The sequence below is a fragment of the Phyllostomus hastatus genome, unplaced genomic scaffold, assembly GCF_019186645.2.
Source record: "Phyllostomus hastatus isolate PE091 unplaced genomic scaffold, TTU_PhHast_1.1 phas_contig_62, whole genome shotgun sequence".
Classification (NCBI taxonomy): domain Eukaryota; kingdom Metazoa; phylum Chordata; class Mammalia; order Chiroptera; family Phyllostomidae; genus Phyllostomus; species Phyllostomus hastatus.
In genome coordinates, this window is record NW_025333921.1 from 3,021,725 (window position 1) to 3,034,553 (window position 12,829).

At 37.5% G+C, this 12,829-nt stretch overlaps 1 protein-coding gene across 1 annotated transcript in view; it reads left to right on the plus strand.

Annotated features, from left to right (window-relative positions):
- TTC6 (tetratricopeptide repeat domain 6) overlaps positions 1 to 12,829 on the plus strand; it is a 227,119-nt gene that overhangs the window by 136,785 nt on the left and 77,505 nt on the right. The window contains exon 7 of the mRNA XM_045848545.1: positions 975 to 1,113. Within this exon, the coding sequence (XP_045704501.1) occupies positions 975 to 1,113 (139 nt within the window). The remainder of the gene's footprint in view (positions 1 to 974; positions 1,114 to 12,829) is intronic.

Here is a 12,829-nt window from a genome sequence, read left to right on the forward strand (position 1 = left end):
GATCATGGGGGTGGCATCCCACAGAGTAAGGTAATTGCTTTTCCCCTGGGAGAGGCTTGCTCTTCTCCAGAAAGATGGATGCTGAAGAATCCAGGTATATCTCGGCATAGAGAGCCCCATAGGCACCCCTCAAATCTCTCTCCAGTGCCTCCCACTCTAGGCTCTCCTCATGCAGCTGTACTCTGTGCTGTTTTCCCTTCACTGGGGCTGAAAGTGAGTGGTTACAAATACAAAATCTATGCTTTGGTCCCCTTAAGAATTAAAAGGAAAAGAAAATAGTGACTATCTCCAGTGGGTTTTGTCTTTCCTCAACAGAGAAAAACCCTGTGGCCTTTCACCGCTTGGTGCTGCCTGGTTGGCTGATCCTGGCACAGGGGCTCCCTTGCTTGGGAGCCCTGATTGTGGACCTGGCTTCTCTCCTCTCAACGGGAAGCTCCCACCGCCTCAGCCTGCCCACCCATGTTATCAGGGTTGGCCTCTTAATCGACCCCTCCCCTCCTACTCTAGGGGTAGTTAAAAGTCTCTTTTGTAGGTGGTCTTTGATTTACTTCAGGTGATTGCTCCCCTTTTTAGTTTTGTTTCCAGTTTGGTTCTGGGAGGAGGTGCGTGACCTACTCTGCTACCATCTTGCCTCCCTAAAAGCATTTTCTGTGTTTGAAGTGGGAAACAGGTTAGCAATCAGAAGAAGGTACAGAGCTTTTAATCTCTTTTGTAATCAGGTTTTTATAGGATGAATTTATTATTCCAGTGTAATAAAACAAAACCATCAGAGGATTATGACTTAAAGGTATTTAGAATCAAATATAATTTTGAAAAATTCTTACCCACTTTGGATTATCTGACTTCTGCACAATCTCTATTTAATACAGATATCAAATGTCAGTGTATTTATCTTGACAGAAATCTGAAATGTCAGCAAATGTCTTTTGCTTTATCAATGACTTAAAAAAATTATTGTTTTTATTACACTATAGAGTAATGCAAGGAATCCCTGTTATGGGTGATGATCAAGCACATGTTCCTGTCCTTCCAGCAACACCAGGGATGCCACCCGAATTGGAACAAGGAACTGGACAGTGTGCTCACAAACCACTGCAACTCTTGGGAGAGGAAGTAAGAACTTGCTTGAATATCAGTTTTATCTAACCTACAGGTTCTTAAACTTTAAAATTTCAGGGCCCTTTTTGTACTCATAAAAGTTATTAATGACCTCAATAATTGTTTATGTGGATTGTATCTATTGGCATTTACAATGTTGAAAATTAAAATTTAGAAAACATTAAAAGTTTTTTTGTTTATTAAAAATAATAGTAATAAAGTCGTGCATATTAACATAAATAATCTACTTTAAAAATAATTATATTTTTAAACAAAAAACTTGATGAGAAAACTAGGATTATGTTACTTATTTTGCAAATCTCTTTAATGTCTGGCTTAATAGAAGATAGCTGGATTCTTATGTATGCCTTTGCATTCAGTTTTGTGGTAGGTTTTTCTTTTGGTTGGGAAATTCTGATCTCACACAGAAAGACAGCTGGAAAAAGAAAGATTATTTTAATAGCTTTTTGACATAATTATGGATATTCTCCTTTGATAATATACCAGAACTTAATGAGTTTCTTGAAAGTTGGTTTTGAGACTTCCACTTCTGGGGAAAATAGGGCATAACTACTATTACTTTTCTTCCTTCTAAGTACAACTAAAATACCTGGCTGTTAAAAACCTAAAAGGCTCTGAAAGATGGAGAATGAAGCAACCTAACTGGGAAGTTTGGGACCTAAGAAATGAAATGGTTGTGAATTAGTTCTTGGGTTTTCTTTTGGTTCATATATTCTAGACTTGGAGCAGAAAAGGCTGGTAATCTGGAAACAAAAACAGGTCAAGAAAAAACAACAACAACAAAAGTCTCCTTTCTTTAGCCAAAGAGCCAGGAAAGGGGCTGCCCAACAAGGCAGAAGAATTTTAGACAATTTCCATTCCATTTTAGCTAAGCACACCAGAAAAAAAGTGTTCTTATCCCCACCTTTACCAGCAAAGGCCTAGTGGGAAACCTAGACTTTTACTCTTCAGTGTATAACTCAGCACTTTAAACACCCCTGCCAGGGTTGTGCCAAAGAAAGCTGAGTATTGACCTGGGACTTTCATCTTAACAGAGTGGTAATGAGGTTTCCCCTCCATGTTAATTGAGACCACAGGGGGATATCGGACTTTCATTCCCACCCAGTAGTAATGAGTCACTCCTTTCCTGTCCCACTGTGCTGGTATCAGAGAAGACCCAGTGGAATGTCAGTTAAAACAGGTGGTTTAAATATGACCCAAAGTCTCATAACATAACCCAAAACATCCAAATTTGAATTGAAAATTACTAATCATACAAAGAACTAGGAAAATCTTAAACTGAATGTGAAGTGGCAATTCAGAGAAGCCGACACTGGGAAGACAGGCATGCTAAAATCATCTGACAAAGATTTTAGAGCCACCTTCATGCAAATGCTTTGATCAACAGCTATGAACACACCTGAAACACATTTAAAGAAATAGAAAGATTCAGAAAGGAATAGAATAGATTTAATGTAATCCCTATTACATTCCAATGGTATTTTTTACAGAAATAGAACAAACAGTCCTAAATTTGTATGGAACCATTAAAGTTCCCAAGTAGCTGAAGTAATCTTGAGAAAGAAGGACAATGCCACAGGCATTATGTACCCTGATTTAAACTATGTTACAAAGCTGTAGTAATCAAAATATATGGTATTGGCATAAAAACACATATAGATTAATTAATCAAAATAGAGAGCCGAGAAAAAATCTTATACATATCTGGTCAATTAACTTACGACAAAGGAGCCAAGCATATGCAATGGGGAAAGAACAGTCTCTTCAGTAAATGGTGCTGCGAAAACGGGACAATCACATGCAAAAGAATGAAACTAGATGCCTATCTTACACCACAAAAAAAATTAACTCAAAATGGATTAAAAACTTGAATGTAAGACCTGAAGTCACAAAAATCCTTGAGAAAACATAGGCAATAAGCTTATTGCCATGATTTTTTGGATATGACACCAAAGAAAAGGCAACAAAAGCAAAAATAAATAAGTGGGGCTTTTTATACTAAAAAGTTTTTTACAGAGAAAATGAAACTACTAACAAAATGAAAAGTTAACCTAGTGAATGGGAGAAAATATTTGCAAATCATATTAAATAAGAGATTAATATTCAAAATATATTAAGAGCTCAAGCAACTCAATAGCAAAAATACAATCTAATTAAAAAATGGGCAGGAGATTTGAGTAGACATTTTTTCCACAGAAGACTTACAGATGGCTTACAGGTAAATGGAAAGATGCTTGACATCACTAATCATCAGGAAAATGCAAATTGAAACCATAATGAGATAGAACCTCACAACTGTTAGTGTGGCTATGGGAGAAAAACCAACAAGTGTTGGTGAGGATGTGGAGAAAAGAGAAACCTTATGCATCATTGATGGGGATGTAAATTTGTGCATACACTATGGAAAACAGTAGGTAGGTTCCTCAAAAAATTAAAAATGAAACTACCATATGATCCAGCAATCCCACTTCTGGGTATTTGTCTGAGGAAAATGAAAACACTAACTCGAAAAGATAACTGTACCCCCATGTTTACTGAGCATTATTTATAGTAGCCAAGACATAGCAACAACCTAAGTGTTTATTGACAGGTGAGTGGATAAATTGTGGTGTGTGTATATATATATATATTCAGCCATAAAAAAGCATGAAATCTTGTCATTTGCACAACATGGATGAACCCAAAGCATATTATACTGTGAAATCGGTCAGACAGAGAAAGCCAGATACTGTATGATCTCACTTATATGTGGAATCTAAAAGACAAACCAACCAAGCTCATAGATACAGAGAACAGCAGACTGGTGGTTGCCAGAGGCAGGGAGCGGGTGGTAAGCGAAATAGAAGATTGCCAAAAGGTGCAATCTTCTAGTTATAAAATAAGTAAGTCAAGGGGGTATAATGTACTGAATGGTGACCATAGTTAATAATATTATATTGTATTTTTGAAAGTTGCTAAGCGTATAGATCACAGGTGGCAAACACAAGCCCCATGGGCCAAATTCGGCCCTCTACCTTGTATTATCCCTCCTGGGACCTTGTTTCTACCTGGCAGAGCCCCAAGTTCTCGCTTAACTGTTAAGAAGTGGTTACATTTTTACAGTTCTAAAATTACATTCAGCCCTTTGAAGGGAACCATGAGCCTGATGTGGCCCCCGGTGAAAATGAGTTTGACACCCCTGGTGTATATCTTAAAAGTTCTCATCACAAGAAAAAAACAATAACTATGTATGGTGATGGATGTTAACTAGTCTTATTGTGGTGATCATTTCACAATAAATACAAATATTGAAACATTATATTGTACACCTGAAGTTAATATAATGTTGTATGTCAGTTATACCTCAGTAAAAATAAATAAGCAGAAAGGAAATAGAAAGTCTTAATCAAGAAACTGAAAATATAGAGAAGAAACAAAAACTTTCAATTAATTATAATAATTAAAATAAAAAGCTCAATGGATGGGCTCAAAAGTAGAATAGAAGAGACAGGAAAGAATCAGTGAACTTGAAAATAGAACAGTAAATTTTACCCAATCTGAACAAGAAAGAGAAATAGACTGAAAAACATTAGTGGAGATACAGGGACCTGTGGGAAACTTAACAAAAGATATAGTATTTGTGTTATTGCCATACTGGAAGAAGAAAAAGAAAGGGAGATGACTGAAAATGTATAAGAAGAAATAATGGCTAAAATTTTCACTAATTTGGCAAAATGTTTAAATATATTTAGGAAGCTGAGCAAACCCCAAGCAAGAAAAATCTAAAGACAACTGTAGCAAGCTACCTAGTAGTCAGACTTCTGAGACTGACAAAGAGAAAATGTTGAAACCAGCAGGGAGGAACAATACTTATGTTACAGAGCAGAAAACAACTTGAATGGCAGTGGATTTATCATCAGAATCCATGGAGACCGGAAGCAAAATATTCCATGGCAGAACATTTTTCAGGTGCTGAAAGCAAAGATCTGTGATCCACAAGTGCTGTATCTTAAGAAATATTCTTCAGAAATAAAGGGGAATCAAGACATTTTCTGGTTAACGAGAGCTAAGACCATTTGTTTCTTAAATCTACATGTGAGTCTACAATCAACTCAAAATAAGAACCTGAATAGAGTCACCTTCTCCTTTTGTGTTTTCTAAAATATGTTTGTCAGTTGAAGCAGAAATTTCCATATTGTCAAATGTATATACAGGAAATGTTTAAGACAAGTACATTATAAATGAGGAAGGATAAAGAGACATAAAGGGAGAGAAAGTTTCTACACATCACCAGAAGTGGTAATATGATGACAACAGTAGATCTTGACAAGTTATGTTTATATAATTTAATGCCTAGAGCAAAACTGAAAAGCTATGTGAAGAGATACACTAAAAAAACATAGATAAATAAAAATAGAATTTGGAAATGTGTCCTAGTGACAGGAAGGCAGGAAAAAGAAAACAGAAAAAAACAAAAGAAATCAGAGAGAACAAATCGGAGAGAAAAACATGAATGGCAGACTAAATTCCTAATTATATGTTAATTGTCTAAGTACACCAATTAAATGACAGAGATTGCACAGAGGATTAAAAAAAACCCCGACTTCTGGCCAAGATGGAGGCATAGGTAGACACACTGTGCCTCCTCCCACAACCGAAAGGACAACAACAATTTAAAAATAAAAAACAACCAGAACTGATAGAAAATTAAATTGTATGGAAGTCCAACAACCAAGGAAGTTAAAGAAGACACATACATCCAGACTGCTAGGAGGGGTGGAGTCGGCCAGCCGAGGAGGAGAGGGCTCTCAGCAAACCAGTGGCTGGCAGACCCAGTTGAAGCTGTGGATTGTGGAACTGGGCATGGCTCACAAGGCGGCTGGCAGACTGGGTGGTCCCACATTCACACACAGATAAACCAGGCAACACTGGGGAGCAACACAGACCCCACAAACCAGGGCTCCAGCAGGGGAAATAAAGCCTCAAATCACCAATTGAAGACACCCCTGGGGGTTGAGGTGCCAGGAGAAACTCCCGGCCTCACAGGAGAGTTCATTGGAGAGAACCACAGTGCCCTAGAATGTACACAAACCAAACCACATAGGATTCAGCAACAGAAGGGCCCAATTTGCTTGTGGGAAGTGGAGGAAGTGACTGAAATCTGGCAGAGAGCAGAGCAAGTGCCATTGTTCCCTCTTGGACCCTTTCCCCACATACAGCATCACAACCTAGCAACTGGGTGGCCCCAACCTGGTGAACACCTAAGGCTCCGCCCCTCACTGTGTAACAGGCCCGTCAAGACAAAAAGGACCCAAATGAAAGAAGGGACCAAAGCTCCAGAAAAAAACACAACTAAGCAACAAAGTGATAGCCAACCTATCAGATGCACAGTTCAAAACACTGGTGATCAGGATGCTCACAGAATTAGTTGGATTTGGTTGCAAATTAGATGAAAAAAAAAATGAAGGCTACTCTAAGTGAAATAAAGGAAAGGGTACAGAGAACCAACAGTGATGGGAAGGAAACTGGGATTCAAATCAATGGAATGGACTAGAAGGAAGAAAGAAACATCTAATCAAGAAAAAAAAATGAAAAAACAAGAATTTTAAAAAATGAGGAGTTGCTTTGGAACCTCCAGGACATCTTTAAATGTTCCAACATCCGAATTATAGGGGTACCAGAAGGAGAAGAGGAAGAGAAACAAGTGGAAAAGTTATCTGAACAAATAATAAAGGAGAACTTCCCCAATCTGGCAAAGGAAATAGACTTCCAGGAAGTGCAGGAAGCTCAGAGAGTCCCAAAGAAGTTGTACCCAAGGAGAAACACACCAAGGCACATCATAATTACATTCATTACCCAAGGTTAAAATGAAGGAGAGAATCCTAGAAGCAGCAAGAGATAAGGAGGCAGTTTCCTACAAAGGAGTGCCCATCAGACTGTCAGCTGATTTCTCAAAAGAGACCTTGTATGCAAAAAGGGGCTGGAAAGAAGTATTCCACATCATGAAAGGCATGAACCTACATCCAAGATTGCTCTATCCAGCAAAGCTTTCATTTAGAATGGAAGGGCAGATAAAGTACTTCTCAGATAAGGTCAAGTTAAAGGAATTCATCATCACCAAGCCTTTATATGAAATGTTAAAGGGATTTGTCTAGGAAAAAGAAGATAAAAAAACTTGTACAGTAAAAGGACAGCAAACTAACAATTATTAACGACCACACCTAAAACAAAAACAAGCTAAGAAAGCAACTAGTACAGGAACAGAACCACAGATAGGGAGATCACATGGAGGGTTATCAGAGGGGGAATGGGAGGGGGAGTGAGGGGGAAAAGATACAGAGAATAAGTAGCATAGATGGTAAGTAGAAAATAGGCAAGGGGAGGGTAAGAATAATATGAGAAATGTAGAAGCCAAAGAACTTATAAGTATGACCCATGGATATAAACTAAAGGAGGGGAATGTGGGTGGGAGGGGGCATGCAGGGTGGAGAGGAGTAAATGGGGGACTGAGACACTGTAATAACATAATCAATAAAATATATTAAAAAAATAACCCAACTAACTATACAGTGTCTACAAGAAACTGACTTCAAATATAATGATACAGGGATGTTGAAAACAAGGGCAAAAAAGATTTATCGTGCAAATATTAATCAAAGAAAGGCAAAAGTGACTATGGATATTAGACAAAGTAGACTTCCAAGCAAAGAAAGCTATCTGATACAAAGAAGGGCATTATATCACAATAAAATTGTGGATCCATCAGGAAGGCATAGCAATCTTAAAAAGTATATGCACCAACGAACCTGAAAAACATGTGAAGCAAAAAAGGAGAAGAAGAAATGAGAAATAGGCAATTCCACAATTATAGTTGGAGACTTCAGCACCCCTCTATAAATAATTAATGAACACTTATATAGAAAAATCAACAAGGATGCAGAAGAATTTAAAAATTCTACCAACCAGTAGGATCTAATTGAAATTTATAGAACACTGTGTCCAACAAGAATGGAATACACATTTTTTTTTAGTTCCCACAGGACATAGAGAAACATAGTGTAGATTCGTAATAGAATCAAACTAGAGATCTATTGATAATAGAAAAAATCTCAAAGTAATTGAAATCTAAACAATACAGTTATAAGCGATCCACTCAGCAGTGAAAAAGAATGAACTATTGATACGTGCAACTGAAAGGATAAATCTTCAGAGACTTATGTTTAAAGCCAATTCCAGAAGACTACATACTATATGATTTCATTATATAACATTCTTCAAATGAGGAACAGGTTAGTGGTTTCTGGGGTTTTAGGGTGGGGAGTGAGGATGACTGTGTCCACAAAAGGACAACATGAGGGATCCTTGCAGTGATGGCAAGATTCTGTCTTGACTGTCATTGTCAGTGTTTTGTTTGTGATATTGTACAATGTATATTTTTGTAAGATGTTACATTTAAGGTAAACTGAGTAAAGGATAGATGGGACCTCTCTGTACTATTTTCTAAATCTTCTTGTGAATTTACACGTATCTCAAAATGCCAAGTTTAATTGGAGAATTGTAGTCATTGAACCAAAAACAGAGAATAAAGAGAAATTAAACTTCGTTAAAAGAGAATATTAAATAAGAATTTATAAAGCTAAAAGACAATGTATTAAATGATAATTTTTACAGCTAAAAGGGTTTGTTGCAATTGAAATCTGAAACCACATCAATGACTTTTTCATGCCTTATTTATTAAAATCTTTTGGTTTATTTGGTACTTTGAGTGAATTTTTTACCCATTCATGATTTTGTAAATACACATTTCACTATATACATAATATCAAAATATCTTATTGTTAATATTATCAGAACAATCTTTTTAAAATTTTTAGTGTTTTTTTCCATTGTCATTTAGCCTATTTATACCCCTTTTCCCCCACAATCACTGCACTGTTGTCCACATCCATCATTTCTTTTTCCTTTTTGCTTGATCTCTTCACCTCTTAACCTCCACCCAACTAAGCTGTCATCCTGCTCTCTAACTATGAGTCTGTCTCTATTTTGTTAGTTCAGTTTGTTCATTAGATTCCACATACAGTGAAATTGTTTGGTATTTGTCTTTCTCTGACTGGCTTATTTCACTTAGCATACTGTTCTCCAGAACCATCCATGCTGCCACAAAGGATAAAATTTTCTTCTTTTTTTATGGCCGAGTAGTATTCCATTGTGTAAACATCCCATAGTTGTTTTATCCACTCATTTACTGATGGACACTTGGGCTGCTTCTATATCTTGGCAATTTTAAATAACACTGCAATGAATAAAGGGTGTTTATTTTCTTCCAAATTAGTGTTTTGGGCTTCTTCAGATATATTCCCAGAAGTGGGATCACTGAGTCAAAAGGCAGATTCATTTTTAATGTTTTGAGGTATCTTCATACTGCTTTCCACTGTGGTTGCACCAATGTTCATTCCCACCACAGTGGAAAAGGGTTCCCCTTTCTCCACATCCTCACTGCACTTCTTTATTGATTTACTGATGATAGCCATTTGACGAGTGTGAGATATTTCATTGTGGTTGTAATTTGCATTTCTCTGATGATTAGTGATATTAAGTATCTTTTCATATGTGTATTGGTTATCTGTCTGTCCTTCTTGGAGAAGTGTCTATTCAAGTCCTTTGCCCATTTTTAATTGGATTGTTTGGGATTTTTGGTGTTGAGTTTTGTAAGTTCTTTTTATATTTTGTATGTTAACCCTTTATCAGATATATTGAAGAGTATGTTCTCTCATTCCATGGGTTGTCTTTTATTTTGTTGATGGTTTTGTTTGCTGTGCAAACCCTTTTTAGTTTGTTACAGTCCCACTTGTTTATTTTTTCTTTTATTTCCCATGGGAGATATATCAGATAAAATAATGATACGAGCAATGTCTAATATTTTATTGCCTATGCTTTCTTCTAGGATTTTTATGGTTCCAGGTCTAATATTTAGGTCTTCAATCTATTTTGAATTTATTCTTGTGTGTGGTGTAAGGAAGTTGTCTAGTGTCATTTTTCTGCATGTGTCTGTCCAGTTTTCCCAACACCATTTATTGAATAAATTACCTTTAGTTCATTGTATGTTTTAGCTTCCTCTGTCAAATATTTATTGACCTCAAAGTGGGGTTTATTTCTGGGCTCTCTATCCTGTTCCATTGATCTATGTTTCTGTTTTTATGCCAGTACCATGCTGTTTTGATTACTATGACCTTATAGTATAGTTTATATTAGGTAGTGTGTTCCTCCAACTTTGTTCTTCTTTCTCAGGATTGTTTTCAGAAAAATCTCTTATCATTGAGAACCTGGTAAGCTCATGACGAGGGACACAATTTTCCAGAATTGCAATTTTTGCTAAAACTTTATTTTTTAAAATGACTTATAGTCTCATTAGCTTTACTTGAAATAATAGGTTTGTTTCATTCTTTTTCTAAAGCTGAATACCTAGTTTTATGTTTGTCCTATCAAATAAAAATTGTAGTGGAGTTCACAGCTCTTAACAATAGCACACAAGCTACGTCTCCTGAAAACCACCATCCCACTTCACTCTGGCTACAGAAACACTTACCTGCACTTCTCATTTTGTCATATTGAATATTAAAAAGATGTGTACTCAAAAGTTGAGATTTAATAAAATTAACAATTTTTCCTGCTCCCAGGTGGGCTTTTAAAAGGTGCTGCTACATTGATTCCTGCTAAGGTCCCATCACTTTTACCCAATAAATTTTTAAATATATTTTATTGATTATGCTATTACAGTTGTCCCGTTTCCTCCCTCTTAATTCCCCTCCACCCTTCACCCCTCTTCCCACCAGCATTCTCCTCCTTTAGTTCATGCCCATGGGTCATACATATAAGTTTTTTTGGTTCTACATTTCCTACACTATTCTTACCCTCCCCCTGTCTATTTTGTAGACCACTTATGCTTCTTATTCCCTATACATTTTCCTCTATTCTCCTCCCTCCCCCTCCCTGCTGATAACCCTCCATGAGATCTCCATTTCTGTGATTTTGTTCCTGATCTAGTTGTTTGCTTAGTTTTTGTTTTTGTTTTTGTTAGGTTCAGTTGTTGATAGCTGTGAGTTTGTTGTCATTTTACTGTTCATAGTTTTGATCTTCTTTTTCTTAGATAAGTCCCTTTAACATTTCATATAATAAGGGCTTGGTGATGATGAACTTTTTTAACTTGACCTTATCTGGCAATCACTTTCTCTGCGCTTCTATTCTAAATGAAAGTTTTGCTGGATAGAGTAATCTTGGATGTAGGTCCTTGCCTTTCATGACTTGGAATACTTCTTTCCAGCCCCTTCTTGCCTGCAAGGTTTCTTTTGAGAAATAAGCTGACAGTCTTATGGGAATTCCTTTGTAGGTAACTCTCTGTTTTCCTCTTGCCACTTTCAAGATTCTCTCCTCATCTTTAATCTTGCTTAATGTAATTATGATGTGCCTTGGTGTGTTCCTCCTTGTGTCCAACTTCTTTGGGACTCTCTGAGCTTCCTGGACTTCCTGGAAGTGGCCATTTCCTTGGCCACATTGGGGAAGTTCTCCTTCATTATGTTTTCAAATAAGTTTTCAACTTCTTGCTCTTGTTCTTCTCCTTCCGGCACCCCTATGATTTGGATATTGGAATGTTTAAAGTTGTCCTGGAGGTTCCTAAGCTTCTCCTCATTTTTTTGAATTTTGTGTCTTCATTCTGTTCTGGTCGAATCATTATTTCTCCCTTCTGCTCTAGACCATGGATTTGAGTCCCAGTTTCCTTCCCGTCACTGTTGGTTCCCTGTACATTTTCCTTTATTTCACTTTTTATAGCCTTCACTTTTTCCTCTATTTTGCAACCATACTCAACTAATTCTTTGAGCATCCTGATTCCCAGGGTTTTGAACTCTGCATCTGATAGGTTGTCTTCATCTTCATCACTTAGTTGTATTTTTTCTGGAGTTTTTATCTGTTCTTTCATTTGGGCCATACTTTTTTGTTTTGGTGAGCCTGTTACATAGAGGGGGGCTGAGCCTTAGGTGTTCACCAGAGCTGGGCAACCCACATAGCTGCATTGTGGTGGTGTATGTGGAGAGGGGTCCAAGAGGGAACAATGCCACTTGTTCAGCTCTTGCCGGTTTTCAGTCACGTCCCCTGCTACCTACAAGCAAATTGGTCCTTTCTGGTGCTGATTCTAAGGTGAGTGGTTTTGTGGGCATTCTAGGACTTCCTGGGTCTCTCCACTGAACTCTTCTTTGAGGCTGGGAGTTTCTCCTACTGCCACAACCCCCACAGGTGTTTTCAGTCAGAGATTTTGAGGCTTTATTTCCCCATGCTGGAACCCTGGGTTGTGTGGTCAGTATCACTCCCCAATTGTTCCTCCTGGTTTATCCACATACAAATGTGGGCCACCCACTCCACCAGCTGCCACCTCACTGGGTTTGCCAGCCTCTGCCTGCTTCGGTCCACCAGTCATTGCCTTGCTGCGAGTCCTCTCCATCTCGGCTGTCCCTCTCTGCCCCTCCTACAGGTCTGCATGAATGTTTCTTCTTTAACTCTTTGGTTGTCAGACTTCCATGCAGTTAGATTTTCTGGCAGTTCTGGTTGTTTTTTGTTTTTAAATTTGTTGTTGCCCTTCTTTTGGTTGTGTGAGGAGGCACAGTGTATCTACCTATGCCTCCATTTTGGCAGGAACTTCCTCAATATTTTTTTATACAATCAGTACAACTTTCAACAC